This window comes from Labrus bergylta, chromosome 11 (assembly GCF_963930695.1).
Source record: "Labrus bergylta chromosome 11, fLabBer1.1, whole genome shotgun sequence".
NCBI classification, from domain to species: Eukaryota; Metazoa; Chordata; class Actinopteri; order Labriformes; family Labridae; genus Labrus; species Labrus bergylta.
This window is the reverse complement of record NC_089205.1, coordinates 13,467,449-13,493,077: the sequence shown is the minus strand read 5'-3', so window position 1 is coordinate 13,493,077 and position 25,629 is coordinate 13,467,449. Positions and strand designations below refer to the sequence as shown.

At 40.0% G+C, this 25,629-nt stretch overlaps 1 protein-coding gene across 3 annotated transcripts in view; it reads left to right on the top strand.

Annotated features, from left to right (window-relative positions):
- The window catches only part of LOC109989824 (arf-GAP with Rho-GAP domain, ANK repeat and PH domain-containing protein 1), a 45,574-nt gene that overhangs the window by 11,098 nt on the left and 8,847 nt on the right, over positions 1-25,629 (top strand). For 2 of the 3 annotated variants that reach the window (XM_020641718.3, XM_020641717.3), the window contains exons 3-24: positions 3,888-4,066; positions 4,604-4,692; positions 4,797-4,879; positions 7,102-7,254; positions 7,605-7,674; positions 8,270-8,390; positions 8,528-8,712; positions 9,022-9,128; positions 9,891-10,090; positions 10,231-10,316; positions 11,087-11,269; positions 20,097-20,271; positions 20,512-20,646; positions 20,824-20,959; positions 21,185-21,287; positions 22,037-22,229; positions 22,370-22,415; positions 22,699-22,862; positions 24,035-24,247; positions 24,565-24,670; positions 24,768-24,915; positions 25,507-25,590. In XM_020641718.3, coding sequence (XP_020497374.2) covers positions 3,888-4,066; positions 4,604-4,692; positions 4,797-4,879; positions 7,102-7,254; positions 7,605-7,674; positions 8,270-8,390; positions 8,528-8,712; positions 9,022-9,128; positions 9,891-10,090; positions 10,231-10,316; positions 11,087-11,269; positions 20,097-20,271; positions 20,512-20,646; positions 20,824-20,959; positions 21,185-21,287; positions 22,037-22,229; positions 22,370-22,415; positions 22,699-22,862; positions 24,035-24,247; positions 24,565-24,670; positions 24,768-24,915; positions 25,507-25,590 — 2,959 coding nt within the window. Of the gene's footprint in view, positions 1-58; positions 182-3,887; positions 4,067-4,603; positions 4,693-4,796; positions 4,880-7,101; positions 7,255-7,604; positions 7,675-8,269; positions 8,391-8,527; positions 8,713-9,021; positions 9,129-9,890; positions 10,091-10,230; positions 10,317-11,086; positions 11,270-20,096; positions 20,272-20,511; positions 20,647-20,823; positions 20,960-21,184; positions 21,288-22,036; positions 22,230-22,369; positions 22,416-22,698; positions 22,863-24,034; positions 24,248-24,564; positions 24,671-24,767; positions 24,916-25,506; positions 25,591-25,629 lie in introns of those variants that run through there. The other variant, XM_065960066.1, reaches the window with a different exon arrangement.

The following is a 25,629-nucleotide window of genomic DNA, read 5'->3' as shown; positions in this document are numbered from 1 at the left end:
GTTCACACGCTCTCTTGTTTCCTTGTCAACGTGCTTTGTTGTCTCCTCCCATCTTCTGGTTGAACAGTCATTTCCTCCTCCTTCTTTCCTTTTCTTTTCCTCTCACTGTTACGCGTTTGTGTACGCTTATGCCTTTTTGTATCATCATGAAAGAGGACTCCTTTTGAACATGTCAGGACAGGTAAAGTTGATGCTTATCTTATCTGTACTGTTACTCCTCAGTTTGTACTTGCATGCGCTCACTCCTCCTTCCTCACCTCCTCACTTTGTTTCAGTGTTTCAAACAAGGAAGCTTGTTATCTTTTTTTTAACTGTGTTCTTGTTTTCTGCTGTTTTATAGTTGGGTGGAATCTTTTTTCAGCTGATTAGAATAATATTAGTGCAAATTTGATCAAGTTTACTAGTTTACCTTGACCAGAGTAGTAGTGTTGTCACAGCTTTGCACAGTTGGTACACAGACATATTTGATGACATAGAGAACAGTTATTCTGCTCGCCCTTCGGTTGTTAGAGTTTAGGTTGCAGACATTGATGTAAGTGAATTATTTTTATAATTAATAAACCATTACGATGAGATCATGTGAGGGCTTGTGTTTAGCTGTAGTGGTCTACAAGTTCTATGTGCTCCCTTTTAGTACTCTCTTCTTCAAACAGATATACAGAACATAGTTTGATTTTATGCCACTCAATAGAACAGCTAGCTGCTGCTTTTGTATGCTAAAATGCCTCATTTTGCTTTTATTCAAGACATGTAAGCCCAACAACAACAACACGCAGGCTAGCTTAAAATGTGTCTCATCAGTCGACATCACAGTGTCTGTTAGCTGCTATCATTGATATGGAGATAACGTGTAAAACTGGGCTCAAAATAATTTCACATAGACTCGGTTTGCTAAGAGAAAGGGTGTACTCATTGTGTTTTTCAGCTTTCCTCCATCTGTGTACCAGCATAGACTGTGTTAAATATAGCACCCCGCTAACAGCTTCCAGTTCAGCACTCTTCCTCTGAGAAAAAGGAGGAACTGTGTCAACGGGTCAGTTTCCTGTAATTGTGAACTTAGTCTATCTGTTTAGAGGTTTATTATTAAACAGAGCTAATGAAAAGAGCTTATATTTATAGTGTTGTCTTTAGTGTTGTTGTCTTAGCTTTACATTTTGTCCACAGTGGTGCAAAACTCTGAATGATTCCAAGTGTAAACAGTATACTGTGTAAATCTTGGTTGGATTTCAGTATTGATTCAGTGTTTTTATGTGTCACAATTATCTCTGCACTAAAAGTGTAAAAGCTGATCATTGTAATAGTAGAGAGAAGGAAAATCACAAGAGACATAAATAAAGAGGATCTTACACAACACTTGAGGGCGAGAAAAAAATGCCTGTGTGCTCACTCTAGACTTTCCATTAGCATGGCAATAGTGTCTGAAGGCGTTAAAAATCTTGTGAATGAATGATTTCCACAATTATGGAGTTTTTATCGTGGAAAATTTGACTGCTAATGTTGTAATTTCAGAGAAGCAGAAGAACTGTATTGGTTCATTAACGTTTAGTGTGCAGTGACATATAGCATACATGTATTGAAAAAAAAACATTCCACAATTTTATTAAAGTCTAACTTTGATATAAACATGCAGATATTTGTGAATAAAATGTTAGCATAGCAATTATTATTATTATTGGCCAGAGTAAATATACATATATTGTCAGGGGCGTGTCCAGAGTTTTTTTAACAGGGGTGGCCCACTGACTAATGCAGGGGTTGCATGAAGTTTGTGATCACAAATGTATTAAAACATTTAACCCTTTCTATCCCCACTAATATGTACATGTGAGTAACACACATTTGTTTAACATATACATCTTCGTAGCTTGATTCTTTTAGGGAATCAAAATCAAAGATGTATGTGCAAAATCACAGTTTAAAGTTCTTAGAAATTTGCATGCAAGCTCTTGTACACTGTGCAACTTGCGTATGTAAATTTTGTGGCAAGTTAGTCAATTGCAAGTTGGATGGATTTGTTTTATGGAAAGAGTAAAGCATTTATTTACAACTGAAAGTTCTACAAACAGCCTGTTGAAAACAGCCAGAATAATTGATTTGTACTTAAAGGGATTCTTCACCCATTTGCATTAAACTTCATATCATTAAAAACCTGGTAGTATTTTTGAATGGTCGTGCATCCCGCCCTCATTTTCCCCTGAGATGGGAAATCTTTGTATTTTTAAGTCTGAAAAGGAGCTTCCAGTGACGCAAAATTATGATTTTTGAGTCATTGGAAGCTGTTGCGGTTAGCGGGGTGAAACTACAACGCTAGTTCCTCATATTTTCGACCACTGAAGCTACAGACCAATCACAGATCAGTGGGTGGGAACTCACTCCCAGAATCGAACCTTAACGTCCGCCATATTGCTTGGAAGCTATGCTAACAGGCTCTATGGAGAAAGCTGATAATGGCGAAAAAATATAAATATAGCGGTGAGACAGCTGCTGCTGACAGGCCGGTCTTGTGTTTTGGCTGCTACGGCTGCCGGGCGCTGGCCGCTGGGAGCCGGGAGCTGGCCGCAACACAAGACCAGCTTGTCGGCAGTAACCGTCTCGCCGCTATATTGCTATATTGCCGCCGGTGGCCGCTGCCAGCTCAGCAGCCGAGACATAATGCCTGCCTGTCGGCGGCGGTGAGGACGAGGAGCCGGGGCCGACTCAAGCTGGGGCGGACTGATAGTGTCGGTACTCTCACTGTTTGCCTATGGACACAGACATAGAGTCTGTTTTCTGCCAGGAATTTCCAAGATCAATTCTGGAAGAAATTTCTGAATCAGTTGAGGAAACGGTCTTATGTTTCCTCTGGGATTAATAAAGTATTTCTGATTCTGAACTAGAGGACCTTAGTGGGAGTGGCCTGCGGTGCTGTGCATCCTGGGATTTGGTGTCTTTCATCAACATGAGCCAAAAAGACACTTTCTGCCTTTTCTCGGCAAAGAAGTTGAAGAATAAATTTATTTCACATTTCTACTACATATATGACCCAATGTCAAGACAGATTCATGTTTCAACGGGTGAAGTATCCCTTTAATCCTCTAATTAGGCAAATAGCCAAGCATATATTAGGATTTTGGGGTGGGACCTAGTGTGGACAATCTGGTTTTAAGAGGACCCATGCCACCCCTGGACACGCCCCTGGACACACCTCTGTATATTGTGCCTGTGTTACTCTGTTTGACTTTCCAATTGGTGCTCCTGTATGCATTATCAAAATAAAAGCGCCAAAACAGCAATGGCAGTACTGGAACAATTACTCAATGTCTCACCAGCATACTATATCCCCTGTGAACACATACTGTGTTTGTGTGTGTGTTTACAGGGGATCCAGAGGTATGCTGTGTTTACATCCAGATCTTGCAGGTTGAGGCAGGTTCAGACTTGCAGCTTAAAACAGAAGGAGAGGGAAAACCAGACAGTCAGAGGGAAGAGCAGAGGGAATGCCGGTTAGAGCTGGGACTCATTTTTGCACCACTGAACAAAGAGTTATGTGCAGCCATCAACAATGAGGATTTTTATTTCTTCTTCTGTTTTTTCCTTCAGGATTCTGGGATAGTTTTAACTTCCTGCAATGATTGCTGCAAATTTTGTTGCCGGCAATCTTTTTATTTTGTATTCCGTTTTTGGATAAAGCATTCTAAACGTTTCATTTTCTGAGTTTTACAATGGAATAAAAAAAAGACAAGGACGAAGAACAGCACAGGAGAGGGTTTTTCTTACCTATAGAGCATGTATAGAATCAGCCGTCTGTTTGGGATTTTCACCAGACCTCAGATTAACACGGCGCCTGAGGACTCACCTGCTGCTCTCAAAACCTCTGCTGACATGTCCTGTTCCCCTTTATTCCCCAGCCCCTCTCCTCTACTCCCCACCAAGACGGTTGCTAATGAGTTGCACAGGGAACAAACTCCTCTGGTCCCACCTCGCATCAGGACACTTAAATCCCAGGAAAACACACAACAGCCATCTCAAGCTGACCTTCAAAAGGCTGTGCCTGATAAGAGGGTCTCCCATCCCCTGCATGAGCACAGTGAGTACCGTAGTAACTGCATAATAGTTTCTGAAAGGAATATATACTGGAGACACCACATGGAATAAGGGACTAAGATAAAGAAAGTAAACAACATGCAACAGAAGTTCACGTGATTGTCATAGTTACGGTATTTAACACCTTATCCCCTAGGCCACATGAGCTAACCTGCTTATCAACCTGAGAGAAACATACTCTTGTTTTGTCTTTCAATAGAATGCAGTCTTCCCTTGATATTCTATATTTGTTCAAAGTTATGAGGCTGAATTCAGGAGAAAAAGTTGAAATTATTCAGATGATCAATTCAGCTCTGGGTAGGAATTAAGAAACAGGTGGCACAATTTATTTTACTTACTCAAGGTGATCAATTTAGAGTCCCTTTTTATGTTGAACCATTCCAAGTATCACATGGAAAGCTTGCTAAAAGGATTTCTTTTTTTTTTTTACCACTATCACTCACAAGTCTTTAGTTTACTGTGTTTTTGTGCTACTGATGTTGGACATGCTACCAAGGTTTTTTTTTCTTGTCTTAATTAGACTCGGATTCACTGGATGATGACTCTGACGACTACGAGGAGCCAGACTTGTTTCACCCTAGTGTTCATTGCATGAAAACACCAGACAGGGTAAGTGAGATTATTTCCCTCTGTTACACACCTCTCTTCCTCTTCCCTTTCCTCTTGCTCTTGCTCTCCTGCACATTGTGGATGAAGTATGTCTGCTCCTATAGGATATGTCCCTGCAAGTTCCCAGAGTGACAAAAGGACGGTACAGTTCTCTGTGCAGTGATGATGAGCTGCTGGATGATGATGAGTGAGTCACGCATCAACACACAAACACACAATTAACTTAAACTCACAAACTCATATTCTAATAAACAGTACACATGAAGAAAGATAACAAGCTGGTTTTTACAGAGTATATCATTTCTTATATGCTCCACTGTAACTTCAGTTCGCTCAACAATACACTTCCTTTGCCTGAGTTGTCTTTGCTTAAGGGTTTTGGTTGAATAAATGTAGCTGTATTTAAATGTAGTAGCCTTACTTATAGACTAAGCACAAAGTGGATGTCTTGAGAGTGTTGCTGTTGTTCAGTGCAAAACATGAATAGGGGTGTTAGAGAGCTTTGCATTGTGGCAAAAGGTTAAACATGACAGCCTTATTACATCACACTGTGCGTCTGTCTCTGTTGGTGTGCTGGAAACTACTTCACCATGAAAGGCTTTGATCTCTGTGCATTAGGTCATGATGCTACTCTTTCTAGTAGTGTTACACTGTATGCACACATTTCAGTTCAGTACTAGAAGAATAACAAAAATATAAATATAACCACAGATTAGAAATGTGCCCTGATGAATATGAAATTGGGAGATTGAAATGAGATGTTTAAGTTGTCTTAGAAAATGATTATGTATTATGTTTACAATTTCATTGTTAATGTTATTTTTAAACTTAAGGTTGTTAACAGACTGTTACCAGTCCTTCATCTTACTTCTGAACCATTATGTATTGCACCACAGGTCACACCTACCCAATCACAACACATTCCCACACTGATGGTAGAGGCTGCCATGTAAAGTGTCCATCACTTTATTAAATAATCAATTCTTACACATTCACATGCCACTGACGTAGCAGCGATAGCGATTTGGAGTTAAGTGTCTTGCCCAAGGACACTTCGACATATGGCTGCAGGAGATTGGTTTCAAAACCTCTGAGCCACAGACGCCCCAAACAAAGCAAATTTGCCCAAAAAAATCTTTGTTTTTGAAAGTTGGGTTCATCAGTTTTTATTTTAGCCTTTCTGTATCATCCAGGAAAATGGCACAAAACTAAGCAAAACTGTGTCCCCTGTGTGTTTTCTACAATTTGAATTATTTAAATGAATGATGATTGATGATTATGTACCCTGCTAGATTACATCCAGTAGTTGTTGGCCTATAAAAAATGTGTATATGAAGTTAAAAGTGGAAAAGAGTAAATTATTGGCCTATGCAGCTTCCCAGGCTTTTCACAATGCAACAATAATTAAACCTCAGATGAACGTCTGTTTGAACAGGAATGCTCCTCCAGCACACCTGTATCAGTTCTCTATGTCAATCAATCAAACTTTATTCATCAGCACCTTTCAGACAAATTAAATCGCAGTGCTTTACAAGAGTGCAGAAAAGTTGTTGACGAAAAAGTAGTTTATAAAATCATTGAGCGATTAATGTACATCAATAAGAAGATAAGAATTTAATAAAATGAAAAGATGGATCAAAAAGAAATAAAAAGACAAGACATAAAAGCAATAATATAATAACATTTATACATCAAAGAAAACATTTAAAATTGTAGTTAGATAAAAAGACAATACAATAATGCTAAGATTTAATTTATGTAAAGCACTATATAAAAACCAGACTGAATAAATGAGTTTTAAGACTGCCTTTAAAAATCTCAATATTCTCGGCTCCTCTCAGACCCTCAGGAAGGTTGTTCAACAGTCTCGGAACGCGACAGCAGTCATGCCAGTATTAAACAGGAATGCATTACGATTTTTAAAAAAATATTTATTTTGGGGCTTTTTATGCCTTTAATTGAGAGATAGGACAGTGGATAGAGTTGGAAATTGGGGAGAAAGAATGGGCAATGACATGCTGGAAATGAGCCACAAGCTAAATTCGAACCTGGGCAGCCCGCTTGGGCGTGCACTAACCACTGCGCCACCAGCGCCCCATGCATTATGATCTTAAGACTGATATGTGGTTTATCATGCTTCATGCCAATCATCAGTTAAACAAAAACATTGGAGTTAAATTTGAGGCAACTTTGCATGAGATTGTGAAAGCCGACTTTAAAGTACTGAGTGAAAGTAAACCTTTAACATAGTTAAGTTAAATAAAAGACTTGGCTACTTTTTCCATACAATTAGTGAAATATTTATGAGTTTTCAAAATCTACATTATTATAATACAAATCTGTGAGTTTTCTTTCTGTTAATAATTAAACTAATTGTTTGTTGTGTGCTTTTTTTCTGCATATCCAAAGGCCAACCCTGTGGCAGGATGAGGTTCTCAGTAACCTGCAAGGCAGTGTCTACCTGCCAAAGTCAGGCAGACTGGCTCAGGCCACTAAAGAGGACAGCTCTCAGCTCGCTGCCATCATCAAGATGGGCTGGCTGGACAAGAATCCACCTCAAGGGTATGAATGAAAACGTATAACTTTATAAACACAACTCAGCATCAGTGTATTGAACAGAAATCCACACAGATATCTGCAATGTACATGACCTTTGCCCTTCAAACGTGGCATTAATGCAGAACATGCTGTAAAAGTTTGGTTTTAATTTTGGCTCAATATGTTTTATGCTTTGCATGGAATCTAAGGCCCACCATCAATAATGATTTTAATATAAACAATAATGATGTTTCAGAGTTGAGTGACTTACATCCTTTGGCTGAGTTCCTTTTGTATTTCAATAAAAGGACAAGTTGCCAAAAGACCCTTTTTTTAAAATGTGTGTGTGTGTGTGTGTGTGTTCTTGTACACAGGGCCCTTTATTATCAGAGACGATGGGTAAAGCTGGATGTCGACTACCTGAGATACTTCGACAACGACAAGGTAACAACAAACAATAAAGTCATGAATTGTTCTTACGGAGGTGCCACTGAAGCATCTAGTCTGTTCAGTCCACATCATCTCAACCCCATGTTTATAGGTCATTCCTCCTGTCACAATCAAAACTACGATTGCAACAACAGCTGGAAAACTCCCAACATGATGACAGACAGCAAGATCAATTTTGCAATATCAATGCAGGAATGAGACAGGGTGTGATAGTGTGCTTTAGAATGCTCGAGTGAAACCAAGGCGGCATGATCAATAACAACAGATACCAGCAGTAGATCTGTGTTACTTCAACAGGTTTCTATGTTCACAACAATTTACGAAGCGCTAAAAATAGGGATTAAAAGGTGGGGATCCTGTGGTGACATGCTTTACACACATAGTGAAGTCAGTTGGATTTATTCAATTTGAAGTGTGTCCCTCCTTTGAGACAGGCGTGTGACAGATGTCAAAAATGCTTTGCGTGTTTGCTCCTCAGACACAGTACATTTTAATACTGGATTTCCTACTCACTCAAACACGCACAAACACACTCATGTACTTCCTGCATGCTGTATGCTACATCCATTAAGGCTTATTTGTGTTGTAGGAGGTGTATTCTAAGGGGATCATCTCTACCGCTTTCATCACTAATGTGAGCAGTGTGGGAGAGCTGAAGTTTGAGGTCGTCACTAACAACCGAACATTTATCTTCAGGGCTGAAAATGAAGGTCAGTCTGTTTAATCTTCTCGTCTGTGTGTGTGCCTACACCTATAAAATTATTTTCACGCTGCTGTTTGTAATACATTAAAATGAATAGATAATACAAACCTGTAAATTCATACTTTTGTTTACACGTCCTTCCAGCTGAAAGAAACGACTGGGTGACTGTACTGCAAGACTGCACTAGGGGGCGCAAGCCCCGCAATACCATGAGCCCTGGCTCACCTTTGGCCCCAGACTTTCAAGGCAATCTAGAACTAAGGGGGTTACGCTCCAAACTTTATACTGTTGTCGCATTAGATAAAGTCTTTCTTTACAAAAATGTAGAGGTAAGTAACCTCTTTGTGTGTGTTTGATGAATAATTATAGTTTTCAAATGAAAAAGTTGAAAAGAATCTATTTTTGTTTCTGCATTTTGTCTTTGTTTGGAAAATATTATGTTAGAAGAAATTACATTTTTTGTGTCATATGCCATTATTTATTGTTTAATATAAATGGAGTCAAAGTCTTCTCTTGATCCATATGTATGACAAATCCTTGTAGACACTATTCACATGACCTTTTCCTTCACACAGAGTATTTAAGGTTCAAAAAGTTGCACAATTTGATCAAACCTTTTTTTTTTTTTTTTACTGCAGGACTATCGATTAGGAGTGGGTATCACATCCATTGAGATGAATGTAGGAAATGTTAAAGAAACTGATCGTCGTACTTTTGATCTCACCACACCTTACCGCATATTCAGGTACAGCATGCTCACAAAATTGCAACACACACACACTTATGGTCTGTCTTGCTTTGTAAATACGTTCAAAGTAAACTATTGACCAGAATGTGTGCTTTGTGAATGTTTATTCTATAAGTAAACTGTGCATTAGCATTTAAGTATTCAAGTGTCAAGAGAATCATTCTCCATTGAAAGTCTGAGTAGCTCTTGGTGCTAAGTTTCTAAGGTTAAATTAGATCTTGTTATTTTACTGAGAACTCCCACCATCCAACTATCTTCAGAGTCCTCAGCTGGACATCTTTTGTGAATGTGAAAAGCCCTTTGTGTGAGTGTGTGTGTCTGTGTTGATGTGGTGTGTGTGGTCTTTTGGCTGACAGTGCACAGCCTGCAGCACAAGAGCTCAGCTTGACAGGATGGGGAAATCTGAAATGGCTTGTGTATTTGTATAAGAGCTGGACTGTGAGTCAGTGTGTGTGTCTCAGTCTAAGTGTGTACTTTTGTCTGTAGTCGGTGGGAAATGTTTGCATATGTTTTTTAAGGAAACAGAAGTAACATGTTGTTTGAGGAATGAGAAGAGGAGGAACTGTCTTTGTACAGTTTCCAGCCTTTGACTCTAAAAGATTTAATACAAGAGCCGAGTAAGAGTCAGAACTCAGTGGATTATGAGCATAGAGACCAACAGGACAAACACAGGCTTGTGTATTTCTGTCACTTGGGAGTTGTTATCGACACCATCATGTCGGCATTAACACTCGGCCGTTTGTGTGTCTCTCTTCGCAGTTTCATCGCAGAGTCTGAGCAGCTGCGAGAGCAGTGGGTAGAGGCCATGCGGGATGCGATAGGTGAGGCCTTGTCGAACAGCGAGGTGGCGGATCAGATCTGGATGGAGCCTAGCAACAGTCTCTGTGCAGACTGTGGCGCTTCAAAGCCAGAATGGGCTGCCATCAACCTGTGTGTGGTGGTCTGCAAAAGATGCGCAGGTTTGTGTGTTTAAGAGTTTGGATATGTGTGTACTTTCATTTGAACATTTTAGTGGTTTGTGCACTTATGTTAGTGAATATGATGTCAGAGAATATGTCAAGTTTTGACGTTATTTGGCACGTCTGTGGGCATTGTACAGGAGAGCACAGAGGATTGGGTCCAAGCATCTCAAAGGTTCGTAGTCTGAAGATGGACAGGAAGGTTTGGACAGAGGAGCTTATACAGGTACACACACAAACACACACACACACACACACACACACACACACACACACACACACACACACACACACACACACACACACACACACACACACACACACACACGAAGAAAACGTTTTTAAAGTTTCATACATAAATGAAAACTATGATTTAACAGCTTAAACCAGGTAGAGCTGCAGATAAATGTAACCTAAAGTACAGTTTAATTACAATAGTATAATGTAACACAGTCTAACACATTAGTTCTTGATAATCTGAGTGAAGTTTTTGTCGACGTATCAGATACTTTTTTTATTTTCTGTGGTTATTTCAAACTCTAGTTGTTAAATTGTCTGCATTACACTTTTTTTTTACATGCAATTGGGGAAAAATTATCAACTTACCCAAAAACACGACTCTGAGGAAGACACAGTGGTGTCGAAACGGTAGTCCTCTGCACCTTAATTAACTGCCATTAAGTGATTTGTATGCTCAGCTACTTTCTTAGTGGATTCTGCCTGTGTGAAGGAGTTCATTGAATTATATTGTTAATGTCTCTGAGAGCACCAAACTCCTCATGTGGAGGGGGTCTGAAGGTCAAGAGCTTCCTTCTACTTTGCCCAGAAACAATTGCAATGAAAATAATAATGCAAAACATCTCCAAACTTTACAAACTGCAGAGTGCATATTATCAAGAGACAACACAAAATCTGCACAATGTAGACCCTCTATGTACTTTCTTCACAATCTTCTTTATGTGGAACTAAATCTCTCGGATCCTAACTGTGCTACAGGTGTTCCTCTTGCTCGGTAACGAGCGGGTTAACAGTTTCTGGGCAGCCAACATCCCTCCAAGTGAAGCCTTGACACCTTCTAGCTGCAGCGACGAGAGACGACGATTCATCACTCACAAATACCGCCAGGGCAAATACAGGAAGTACCACCCTCTGTACGGAAACCAGAGAGAGCTCAACAATGTAAGTTAACATCACTGCTTTGATTGTTTGCATTTGTTTGTGTTACCCTTATTACTGGGTGTAAATCCGCACGCTGTACATTGTGAATTCCTTCAGTGTTAGTCAGCACACCTCAGTAAAAAGAGGCAGGGAGGATTTCAAAGGAATTGAGATGGATGGTTTAGCGATCCAGTATGGCTCAACAACTTGTTTGCATTCAGACACCCTTTACTGCTGGTTGTATTATTGACAGCTACATTTACCTCACTATACAGCTCTTTTTCAAAAAGCTTGTGTGCATATGTCTCATTAAGGGGCATAGGCTAAGTTGTGACTACATTTTGCAAGTTGACAGGCTTGGCCACACACAATACAGAGCATGTCTGCATTCTCACTATTACTCAAACCATAACTAAGAGTCCAGGAACAAAGAAAGCATCCACACATTCTAACAGAGCAACAACACAACAGGAGTTTCCTATGAAAATAGTTTTTAAAAAAAAAGGGCAAGACAGAGCAATATAGTTGAGTCCCTTAGTTCAAACTCAGGTTTAAGAGCCTACAGATTTAATCTTTGTAGATAATTGTAAAAGCTGTCAGCATTCTCGCCTCACCAACAAGCATGTCTTACATCTGTTTGATATGTGACAGTAAAAGTGGCTGGTGAGATGTTTTGTTTCCTTTGCAACTGGTGGATTTATGCGAGCTACATTTGTATCGATACCCCCCAATTTGGGGCATTCAAGGAACTGATTTGAACTCCCTAAGGTTAGAGAGAAACCCTAGATGTCCCTAGATTCCAAAAGCTGGCTGAATCCCTGATTAAGCTCAGCATATAAAGCAAAGTATGCCAAGTACAATAATCCTGATAACTGACATGTAGAACCAGAGACAGAGTGATGTTAATGCAGGTCAAAATAAGTTGCTCAATTTTCTGGATCAGTTCATAGTTAGCCATGTTTGCGAAACTTAAGCGCTCATGCTATGATGTAAGAGAAAGAGAAGAGGCCTCTGTGTTGGCGAAATATTACAATGAAGTCTAAGAATTCCACTACCTGTAGATATCAGCCTTCTCAGGATGTAAACGCAGTGTGTCTGTGCTTGTGTGCTTGTCAGTGGGACCTGAGAAAACATAGACCCGTGCCTTCTCAACCTTGAAATGTGTCATTAAAGTTGGACATGTGGGAACAGTTTGGGAATTGCTAGAGTCGGGGGTTGTTTTAGATGTTGTGCCATTGCCTTGCTTTGTGCCTCCGCTGTGTGCGCGGTAAATGTCACAGTGTTCAGACTTTGCTTGGTCACTCATTAGCTGCTTAACCCACTTACCCTGAACAATGTGGACTTCTCAGAGACATACTGAGTGCGTTAGTGAGTCACATTAAGCACCTGACTGTGAGTACTGTTTTTCCTCCCTCAAGCGTTCAGCCTTGTACCCTTGTGTGTATGTGAGTCCCTGTGTTTGGGATGTGCAGGACAAGATATATGAAATTTTCTTATTTTCACTACTACACTGGTTTTAAGCTTGCTTTGTTTGGCTGCTTGTCCTCCCTTCTTCATTCAGTCCTCCTCCATGATGTCCTCGTCTTCCTGTTGCTGTCTTTTCAGATTGTGATCTCTCTGAGTCTTTTTACTTACCTTCCTTTCAGTCAGATCTTTAACAATTGTTGATTAACCTGTTCCTCTCTATCCAGAATTAAATAAATTTTTCAGTTTTACATCGCTACTATTTCCATTTGGGTGTGTCTTAAGAACAATAGACTGTGCCGTGTGTTTTTTGTTACCTATATGCAGTCACAGTGAAAGGAATTGAGTGTGTGTGTGAGTTTTAAAGACAGAAAGAAAACTTTGTTTGTGATTGGGTGAGGTAAACACCTACTCATTTTTATCCCTGCTTCTCTGCTCTCCTTTCCTCCTTTGTTTTTCCTTTTTTTTCACCCTCAATGTGACATCACTACTCACTGCTTAAGCTGGAATGTGCTGAAACCCCGCCTCTCTCACTCGTCTCCTCCTCATTGTGTGGCCCGGGACTGCTGAAGAAAGTTGATCTCTTACCTCCTGGCTCTCTTTCTTGTTTGTAAGTTGCTAGTTTTCCCTAAACTTTCTGCTAGAACAAGGCAACCACTAACTGATTTGTGGCTTTTTTCGCGACTTGAGAGTGTGTGTCTGTGTCAACTTTACATTCATGCTGAGAAGTGACTGAAAAGGAACTGAAAAGTGACAGGTAAGGTTGTGTGTTTGTGAGATGTGGGAGAAGGAAGTGTGTGTTTGTTTTGTCTCTGTGTATTTAGCTTATTTCTCTCAAGAATTTGAGTGGATGTGTTTTTTAATCAGTATACAGTAGGAATGTGTTTCGATGGACTTTGGCTCTGTGACACTGCATGTGATGTCAGCACAGTTGCACAAACCCATATTTGACTGTATGTGGGGCATAGTTTTGTCATGAGTTGGGACGCTCTGCGTTACTGTAGCTGTATGCTAGAGAGCACATTAGATGTATTGTGTGTCTGTCTATGTTTTTCACTGGAGGGGCTGAGATAGTTTAACATGCATATTTATGTGTGCGTAGGCATGCGAGGCATCTTTGCATTTTGGGCTGTACTACTATCTCAATCTGTGTCTGCTTGTTTGTGTGTGTGTGTGTCCATGTGTGTGTGTTCTCTGTGGTAGTCAGAGTAGATGATAGGCTCACCTCCCTCAATGGACATCATTGTTTCTGGCTCTCTCTTCCCCCTTGCTTTGTTCCCCCTCTCTCTGCCTTTAGCTCTCTTTCTTCTCCCCTTAGCACTTGGTTGTCCCCAAGTTTTCCACAGTCTTAAATCCACAACTTGGATGTCATCATTTGAGGTGTCTTTAGTATAACTGATATTAAGACTTAAACAAAAGCTGTGGATTGTTCAGTGATGCATTAAGGTATTTAACACAGACAGAAGTGTTTGCAGTTTTTCTTTAGTAAAGCCCTTATTATCACACACCTTTTGTTAAAACAGAGCTTTATGGTTTGAAGTGTGAAACCTCTTCGCTGTTGTGATGTCACATTCGATATGCTCCTTAGGAAGAGTTAATTGAGCCTGTGTTGACTGAATAATGGTGACATCTAGCATGCTATTTGGACTTATTTTTAGCAAACTGACAGTAAATAGGCAGCAGTAAAACTCTTTATGGGTTTGTTTTGTGCTTTAACAGTTTTGGAAATTGGCTTTCCACATGAGAGCAGCTCGCAGCTTCATGTTTCTCAGTCCTTCTTTAAGTCCATTTCCTGCTGTTCCATATGCTTTTGTTCTTATTTTATTTTTATTTTTTTTTCTTATTTATTTCTCAGGGTTTTCATTCCTTTCATTTCTCTCTGTCTCTTTGTCCTTTTTGTCATTTTCATCCCTCCCTTCTTCATCTGTCTGGATTTTTACCTCCATCTCGCTCGCTCTCTCTCTCCCTTTAAACTGTTTCTGGTGAGGTAATGATGGAAAATATGTGGATAACCACTTTTCTGATCTGGATTTAATATACAGATGTGCTTACACACACACACACACACACACACACACACACACACACACACACACACACACATATACATATATATAAAAATGTGGGTGTGTCCTTTATTGGAAGTGTGTGTGTACATAGGGGTCTGAGTGTAATGTTGAGTTTTTGGCCAAGTGCAATCAGTGTCTGACTAATGTGCCTCACTGAAATGCTTTCATCTTCCTTTCACAATATTTTTCTTTAGTCTGCGCCTCTCATCAACTTTTTTTTCTCCAGCTCTGTCCAGTATAACCGCCGAGGCCAGCTGGAGAGCTAAGATTTTAGACACACCCAGATAAAATCTCTCTCTGTCTCTCCTTCTTCTTCTCTGGGGAAAACTGGGAAAGATTCTTGAATTCCCCTCTCCTCTCTCTCCTTTTGTGTGTGTTATTACATTACTCAGTTTCATAGGCAGCAGATGTTCGAGGATGTGAGGTCTTCAAACATTCAAACCCATTTCCTCATTCTACTTTCTCCTGATTGGTTCATTCTTATGGTCAGAAGACGCATGGTTGGCTATCGATACATTACAGGACACTGACCTACATCATGGCTTTAACGTGTATGTCTACATGTGACAGTGCTGGTCTTATTAATTTTGACTGTCACATAGTTATAAGGCGTATGAATGTGTCATCACAACACACTGATCTGTGTGTTTGTTCCTGACCAGTATTGTGATTGTCGTCATATTTTAGTATTTCAGTATTTAACTTAGACATGTAGCTAATGTTCGCCTGCAGGGATTGATCTGAAGTATTGACTTTTCTGGCTTGCAGCATCAGCCTGTAAGCTGAAAAATATGGTCCGGTCAATGTGGTTGTTGAGGTAGATAAAATAGGAGCCAGCACATGGGCAGTCATTTTCTCTCAGAGCTGCCCTTACAGTGAACATGGTTTTATGTGTGTGATACTATTGTGTAGGGTTTTCCTAAATTTCAGGCTACATTGAATGTTTTTGACTTGAATGTATTACTGAAAAGTCCTGGGAAAAGTTTATATTCAGGAGGGTAAAGGAGAAAGTGAACAAACATACATAAATAAAATAAAAACATTAAAAAGATAAGATAAAGGAGAATACATGAGACATGAAGTAAACAGTTTCCAAGGCAAAGGAAAAGAGAGAGTGGTGCCAATTTAAAGCAGAAAGAAGTGAAAATAAGAAACGTGCAGAGATCAGCACTCTGTCGAGCACATGATTTCCCATTGATCTAGTTTTCCAAGATAACGTGCTAATGTACTGGCACATGTGTTCTTTTCCTACCAGTCTTTCATGTTGTAGGTATTCTGACTCTTTAAATCTGTAAAGTTCCTGAACTCCCTCACCTCTCTGTCTTTACTCTGGTTGGACTTGTTTCACCCCTTTAAACCTCAATCTACTCCTAGTTCCAAGTTTTAAAAAGGCTTTTTATTTTTTTTATTTTTTTTTTACCTTTTCCCTTCTTATCTGCTTCTAATGATCAGCTGTATAGAAATGCACAATAATGATTAATGTGGTCAGTTAAAGCAAACACACAGCTCTTTTTTATTTACATGAAACCTACCTGTCAGGGTACCTGCCTGCTTTTAGCTGTGTTAGTTATACTTTAACATTTGCGTAGATTTATAGAAGCAAATATCCATTAATCAGTCTTTATATGTAAAATGCCAATTCAGTCAGGGGAGACTTAATTGAGAAACAACAATTTTTTTTTTTTAACAATTTAGAAATAAATGTGCATAGTCTTTGGGGATTCAACTCCACCATGACAACTTCATGTACTCTGAGGGGTAATGAGGCCGACAGCAGGATAGGATACCCCCCCCACCCCACCCCCAATGGAATCTAGACACTGGTGGTGGTGAAGAGGAAGGGAGGCTGTGATGAGGAATGGGTTTCTGAGCCTGTATCTGGACTCTGCTGAGCTGCAATGGAGGTGACTGGAGCGGAGGAGGGTTGCAGCGGTTGCACTGTAAAGACAGAATGACTGCGGAAGTGAGAAAACAGTTTTTAGCATTTGGCAGCAGCAGGATGATTGGTTGGGAGAGATTGTGGCAGAATCTGGTTGGTTAAATACTTGAAGAGTAAACTCCCATAATCAGCTGATCACCAGAGCAGCGAGACAGAGGAAGTAGTAGGGGGAGTGGTTTAGGCTGAATGAAGAGATGAATGAATGTGTGAATTTAAGAATATAACCAGTCTTCCTGCTTTAACTTACACTTACCGTAGCTCCTTTCATAACAAATGTGATCTCAACACATTTTACAAAGAGCAGGTAGAAATACCTTACTCTTTATTATATTACCTACAAAGAGCCAACATGAATCCTTCATGAGCACAAACAAAAACTGCCTTTTAAAGAGGCAGAAATCTCAAGCAGAACCAGAGTCATGATGAACAGCCGTCTACAGAATCTGTGTTGGGCTTGTACAGTGGGACACAGGGAGATGCAGGAAGAAGGATTGAGACAAACACAGCAGCAACAACAACAATGAATAAGATATATTTATAGCTGCAATGTCAGTTATAATAATAAAATGATGTGTAGTAAGAGGAGTAACAACTAAGTGTGTTAATTATAGAGGTTGAAGTAGCGCAGCTCTAAGATTCACTTCAAAAAAGACAATTGTGTGTACCTGCCGATTATATTTTAACTCTCAACATAACTCGCAACAGTTTGTCATGCTAGGGATAAGTGCCTTGCTACAAACCTTTCTGAGAGGAGACCCCAGGGGGAGACCCAGAGTTCGCTGGAGGGATTATATATCCCGTCTGGCCTGGGAACACCCTCGGAATCCCCCAGGAGGAGCTGGAAAACGTTGCTGGGGAGTGGGAAGTCTGGGATGACTTACTTCGCCTGCTGCCACAGGGTCGCGGTGAGGAAGAGGAAGGAAATGGATGGATGAAATCATTGGATGAAAATTGTGTATATATATATAACGTTATAGTTCAGTTTGTTTTGGGAGGATGCATTTAAATAGAGGAGGGGTTCTGTCTATGTGTGACAGAGTGCTGTGGAATTTCTCAGTCAGATCCAGAGGAGCTTATTGGTTTTAACAGAAGACAGACCTGTGTGTGTGTGTGTGTGTGTGTGTGTGTGTGTGTGTGTGTGTGTGTGTGTGTGTGTGTGTGTGTGTGTGTGTGTGTGTGTGTGTGTGTGTGTGTGTGTGTGTGTGTGTGTGTGTGTGTGTGTGTGTGTGTGTGTGTGTGTGTGTGTGTGTGTGTGTGTGTGTGTGTGTGTGTGTGTGTGTGTAAATGCATGAGTTTGAGTTGTGTTCCACAGCTGTAAAAACACTGCATCCTCCTTTTCTCTGTCAAAACATCTTTCTTATTCCATCCCCTACTCCTTCCTCTTTCTTTACATTTGCATTCACCATTTTTGGACACATTTTTACTTCATACTGTGGCTCTCAGTGAGTTTACAGTCTGATGACAGCATTGTAGTTTCATTCTGTGTTTTTGTAATGTGCAAGTAGTAGTGTGCAAGAGTTCATTCTGGCAAATCAGATAAGACCTTTACTCACTTCACAGTTCAGTTCACAGTCAGTTCTCACTTCAGTCTTACTCACTTCACAGTCAGCAAAAGCTTATATGCGCGCAATGCTAGTATCACACATGATGACATACTGTGGTGCAAAACTGGTTGCATACAACAGCGAGCACATTGAAACCCATCAGGTCTGTCTTCAAGAACACATTTTGGAAGGGAAACCTTCTGCTTTTCTTGTCAACATCATTAGTACAAATCTACAGTTTCCAAACATTCATGGATGTTTGCCTTAGTTTGAAGTGTTCACTTCACCATTTAATGATTTAATGATTTAATCCAGGAAAAAGCACAATAACAGGATAAATATTATCCAGAGCTCAAATTAGGGGAGACTTTTGAGTACCAGCACAAAGAACTAAATTAGGAGAAATGGATGGTGTCTGTTAGAGGTACATAATAATGAACCAATTTACCAGCTCATATCAAGGACTGTGACAACTACTTAACATTGACACAAAAAAAAAAATTCATGTACAAACATTTAGTCAAGCATAATGTGGTGCAGCCTGTTGCCATGGGCTTCTGGCTCATCTGACATTTTAACCAGCTTATTGTATGTAGGCCTGTTTGTGTGCTTTTCTGTATGCCGTCCCGTGCAGTGTGCTGCTTTTGTCAAATTGTTTAATGTTTATTTCTGTAAATACGGGCCTCAGGACTAAGTTAAGCTGTTGTGTTTTTTACCGCATATTTACATAGACACGTTTTGAAGTGAAGACGATTCTCTACTTCTAGGAAGTGCATCAGAGATTGTACAGTACAGTAATGTCTGTGGTAAGATTTTCCTCTGTGTGTTCAGCTTTCACTAAATGAGTGTGGGGTTTTTCAGTTTTCTTATTTTCCAGCAGATCTGCTTCATATCTCTTCTTGCACATACAAGTACAATAGGATGTAATGGACATCTTGGAAATGTCCTCTTATCTAATACTTCAACATAACTAAAAAACATGACAAGAATATAAAAAAATCGACCAAAAATATCTTAACGTTTCTCAAAGCAGTTACTTTACTCCGAGTTCAGTGTTCCTTTTCCCCCAGTGTGCCTCTGGATTGAACTAACAATGTATTGGGACTTGGATACTAATCACCCTAAAATGACTGCAGGTTGCTTTGTTATGAAATGTGCATAGAGTGGATTTAAATGAGACTCAACAACTGGCACAAGACTTGGAATGCTTGGTGGCACCCTGTTTGTTGTTTTATTCAATAATAACCTCCACAGATCCTATAAATCCCTAAATAATTGTCCTAGCTTTTTTTTTTTTTGACCGTTCTGTATATTTGTTTTTTCAACAATAACAGGGCACACATCACATCATTTCCACCAGATGAGGGCATAGCAGTGTTGGCAGGTCTTAGCTTCAGGATGCACATTACACTGTTGCAGTTCTGGATCATGTTATGAAGCCTGGCTACACAGACACCCTGAGTTTGACCTCAGCTATTTCCTCCGTAATAAAGCTGACAGGAGATCACATGCCATGGTTAAAGCTCAGTCAGCTGAAGAACCATAATACAAAAGTGATCACTTTATTATCTGTTTAGTATTATTCCCACTACTTTTTTATTATCTCCTTCTCTCTTCTCTTCTGTGTCATTGATACTGTATTCCTCCTGGACACTCTCTCCTTTGTCCATCCTATTTCAGTATATCCCAACCCCTGACACCAGGGTTTAGATTAATTCAACAATATTACATCTGCTTTTAGATGAATTGCCTACCATGCTTATTGTGTCTGTCTTCTTTAACTTTGCACTTGAGGATATACTTATGATAAGACATTCTGTTTATCTCTCCAGGCTCTATGTATAAATGTGCAGGGCAGTGATGTTCTGGAGACGCTGAGCCTGATTTTCTGCGGCGCAGATGTAAATTGTTCAACTGGTATGGCAAGTTGGCCTTCCCCTCTATCCCTGGCCAACGCACACTCACAACCTTTACAGGCGGAGCTAATTAGCCACAATCTCAACACAGGTATAGTATAACTCTGCTTACCCAAGATCACATAAAAGCTCACAGACATGAGACGTGTGTGATGGATTCAGATTGTTATCTTGGATTTAAAATTTAAAAAGATTCTTTAGAGTGCCGTACTAAGGAGTGTTCACAACTTTCCCATTCACTTTTAAGACTCCCAATAGATGACAGACTTTATGGTATGTTTTGCCCAAGAAGATAATTTAACTTTGACTATTTTGTTTTTCTCTCCTGCAGAGCTGCCGCGGTCAGAGGTGGGCGGGGACATGGAGGCGCTTCATTATTCACCACAACCTTGTGTGTCTTACAATGGCTTTCTATTCAAAACCGCTTCCATGGCTAGAGCCATCACAGAGCACAAGTCAAGAGAGGGTATTTATAGACGCCTACACATCATCTTATGTTCTTTTCACAACAAAGCCATAAATAGCTCGAACATTGACAAGATAGATTAAAGACATATTTAAAAGGCTCATCAAAACAACTAATAAATAGATGAAAATTGTGTAATTATGATTGTTTAATCTTTATTTTTTGCCTTTGGTGTAGAGTTCAGCCGTCGCTGGTGCACGCTGAATGATGGAACCTTCAGCTACTATGAGAGTGACAAGAACTCAAACCCTAATGGATCCCTGAAGGCCACAGAGATAGTCTGTTTGGCTGTTGATGTCCATGAGAAACATGGGTATACACACACAAAAACAAAAACATGCAAACGGAAACCGGTCCCCTTTGTATACTCTCTGTCTTAAAACACTATTATACACATGAGAATAAAATATACAGCTAAAACTGAATTGGTACGTTATTATCCAGAATCGGCTGTGATATATATCAAATGTACACGGACACCTGACACAGCTGATTTTAATTTTCCTCTGCTTCTCTCTTTCCCCTTCCTGACTATCAGGTATGACCACACATTTGAACTCTGCTCAGAGTCAGAGCGTCTCTATCTGTTTGGCACCGATGACCCAGACAGCCACAAGGAATGGGTCAAGTCTATTGCCAAGGTAACCACCAAATAACTCATATATATACGAAGACAAATCCTTCTGCATTCCCCCTCAGAGGAGCCTTTATTTAGAGAGAGAAGATTTGACACCATCATGTTTTTCTGGCAATGAAATTGGAGAGCTCTGCTTAAGTGGAAGGTTTGCAGTTCTAGCAACGCTAGATTCGGGAAGTGCTGCTTAGCGGTCAGGACCGGGATGGCTATTGCTGACTTGTTTCCTGTGTTGCTTATTTTCCTTCAGAGCAGCACCTTTAACAGCTGAGATAAATGTAAGCTGCATTATGGTATGAAACAAACCGTTTCTTTGATCCTCTGCTCACAAGTGTTGAAAGCCGTTATCTGCTTTATTCAGACGCATCAGCCAAGGTGTTCACGAGCTTCTGTAGTTATCTGTAAATCCTTTAAATGTGCCAGTTAGACTGAGAATCGTACAGAACCTGAATTTATACAGATGTCTCTGGATTGGCTGAATTAAGAAAAATTGTCTGTTTCTTTATTGTGACTCAATCGAAAGGAGATTTTAGTTGCATAGTTGCTGAAACACCACTCTTCATGTGACCAGCAATCCCCTCACATTGAATTATTGTGAAGGAGCTTTAACCTTTATTCTAACAACTTAATTCATATTGCTTTTCACAGAGTGCTTTAGTAATAGGTTGACTAAAGTGGTTAATTCCTCATCAAAAGAGCTGCAATACAATGATGTATGAATCACAAATAAACGCGATGCTTTCTATTTATTTGTAGAGCTTCATCCCAGCCTCTGCAGAACCTTTATTGAGGTTGGGTTTTGAGCGGATCGGGCGTCTGAAGTGTAAAGATGGTCTGAACCTTCAAACATCCAAGGTCGGCTGGTTTGCTCTGGTGAGCTCCACACTTCACGCTTACCTCGGGGACAACCAAGGAGAGGAGATCCACCTCCGCAAGCTGAATGAACTCTGTGAGTGTGACATAAACACAAAAATACACACTCATACTTTTGAGTCCGTACACGCATGAAGTCAGATTGAAAGCAGTTTCAAGCTCAGACAATCTGTTAAGCTTAGGAAAATATGATAACTCTGTTTTTGTGTTTTACAGCTATTCAACAAGACAATGAGGTGCTTGTGCTGGTGGAGAAAGGCAGGTGAGAGAGCAGTTTTAATAGTTACTCACAGAGAAAAAAAAATCTGTGTTTGCATCTATGCAGTTCACAAGTCAAGAGTTCAACAATTGGACATAATATTTTAAAAACATAATAACATAATCAAATCTTTAATATATTATTTGTCTTTGTCTTGTCTATTTGTATTTTGTCTTTTCTAAAGTTTTTCCACAATTACATGCTTTTGTTTGCCATCTTCTCTTCAACTGTTTTTTGTCACTTGTTAACCCTTCTCTTCTCTGCTCTACTCTCTTCCTTTTTTAAGAACTCTGTACATTGAGGGAGAGAGGAAGTTGGACTTTGCCGGCTGGTGCAGTGCCATCCAGGCGGCAGCGGGTCGCGGAGGAGACACTCTGAGCCAGCAGCAGCTGACAGAGACAGACATCCCTGTCATAGTGCACAGCTGCATCGGCTACATCACGCAATGCGGTGAGACACGGAGACAGAGATATTGGAACAAATGGGTTTTAAAGAGAGTTTCCTTCATAACTTGCTGTGTGTATACAAAGAAATACACACACACACACACACACACAGGCCTTAAGCCATTCTCCTTATCTCTACCACACATGTACACATGCATTTACATCACAGACGTGTATATATATATATATATATATACACACACACACACACACAGGCTGCTAAGCTGTAAGCAGTTTTGATCTTTCTTGCCATGAATGTGTTTGCCGATCTGGCACTGTCTATTTTTCTCTGTGTGTGTCCTTGTGTGACTTACACTGCAGGATATCTGGCTCTGCATGAGAACAGCAGACCGCAAGAAAACAAAACTACTCTGTTCCACCTCTGTATCTCCCTTTGCTCCTTCCTTTTCTGTCCCTCTCTTTTGTTTCCCATCTTTTATCCCTTGTTACTCATTCTTTGTCTTCCTCCCACCTCTAGCAGCTGACCTGGCTTCTGTCACTCTGACTACTCATCTATTTCTATTTGATCCTTTCCTCCTCTCCTCCTTACATGTCTACTGTTATCTGTATGCATGTGTGTTTCCACATATATATATATAATATGTGTGTGTGTGTGTGTGTTCCTCCCCCTGTGTGTAGCTTCCTTATAATGATATTCTATATGTTCTTGTAAGGAATTTTAAACCCTTTGGTCAGTTTTCCAGGATATCCGGACAGAACTCTTTGGCTTCTTGTAATAGTTGTGGTCATTTCTCATGACACAACATCTCATGTAATCATCTGTTGTGTTGTAATATAGTGCAGGATATTTTAAACCTTATGACAAATTATTGAAACATACTGGACCTCTGATGATGGAGACATAAAAGGAAATGCAGCTTATTCACTTTTGGTGTCTGTTTCCCAACAAGTGACACACTGTAATGGGCAGAAGCCCTCTAGTGGACACAATGTGTACTGGGTCATTTAAGCAGTTATTCACTGTCAGGACATTTTCATTTTCTAATTTATGTCTTAAAACGATCTATTATTATAGACACTGAAAAATGGTAAAGGCACATATGCTGTCCCTTAACATTTATCTTATGTTGCATTAATGCTCCTGTTTAAAACCCATCTCATGTACATTTTACAAGTATTTGAATTTCCTGTGTTGTACATTCATTTTCTTTCCAGGCTTGACGTCTGAGGGGATCTATCGTAAGAGCGGTGTGAACTCCCGCGTGGCAGCGCTGTGTGAGAAATTCTGTTGTGATGCTCGCAGTGTTCGTCTGAGGGAAGGAGAGCACCAGGTGGACGACGTGTCCAACACACTCAAACGCTTCTTCAGAGAGTTAGAGGAGGGACTGTTCACGTCAAAGGATGCCTCCACCTGGCTCAATGCTGCTGGTAAGACTTACCACACTGAGGTTGTTCTCTTAAGTGCAGTCAAGTGCTGTGATTTGAGAACAGGTCAGTTCACCCGCAGCATAAAACACATTTTTCCACTTACGCCTAGTGGTACTATGCCTTTTATATTTATTTCATGAGGTTTGAAGATACTGTATGTGTCACTAAGAATCCTATATATGTCGCAGTCTCCCTTCTATTTCCTTACACTTCCATTTTGTGCTTTCCTCCTCTTCCACTCACGTTTCCTGACACTCCTTTTGATCCTGCTTCCTCCTCCGTTTTTTACTATTCTCCTTCCCCCTCTCTGACTCCAGCCATCCAAGATGAAAGTATGAAAATCTCCCAGTACCAGCTGCTGTTTAAGAGACTGCCTCGTGTCAACAAGGCTACTCTTCAAGCTCTTATTAATCACCTATATTGGTGAGAAACACACACACATAAATACACATCAACATCCTCTTGTATGTGTCTTGTGTGTCTGTTGTATGCTCATGTTTTTGACCTGCATGTGTTTCAGCGTGCAGCGTTTTTCAGAGCTGAATCAGATGAACCTCCATAACCTGGCCATAGTATTCGGTCCCACACTGTTTCAGACTGACGGGAAGGACTACACTGCTGGTCGCGCCGTAGAGGACCTCATCCAGTTCTACACACTCATCTTTGAGGTCTGACTTACTACTCATTAAAAGACAGGCGGCTTAGTAGGAGGGCAACATTTTTTAAGATAAGTTAAAATTGAATGTCCTTGTAGTGAAATCTGCTCCTGACCATGTCCTGAATCTCCAGAGAAGTTAAAAAAAAAAACATACTTTATAGAGGAAATGCATAACAACACATCACAGCACAACACAAAACTTTCCATTCATTTGTCTTAAGTAATGACAGAAAAATGAGTACATCCACAAAAAAACTTTCAAGAACAGATTCTAGCCAATACTTTTTCAGTTGTATTTGAGCATTTATTGTTTGAAAATACTTTAGTGTTCAGGGATACAATGTTGTTCTTGGAGCCATCAGTTTGTTATAAAAATACAATTTTAAAAAGGTAGAAGCCATTGTTAAATGTGACTTTTATTTAAAGAAAACCAGCCAGCTACAGAAAGCCTTATTGTAAGCACATTACATTTTTTATGATAGGATTGTGAATAGCTCACGTTACATCAATACTGAGTTGAGATTTCTGCTCAAGATCTCAAGAGTGCCATGATGTGTCATTCAAGTATTATGCCACATGATGACTGATTCATTATTTGCAGGTGGATGAGCAGCAGCTGAAGAAGCAGCTAGAGGAGATAACGGTTATCATCCAAGTGCGAGAGAAACTCAACACGAAGTTTCCTGTGAGTCTCAAATATTGCCATCTTGTTTATTCAAGATAA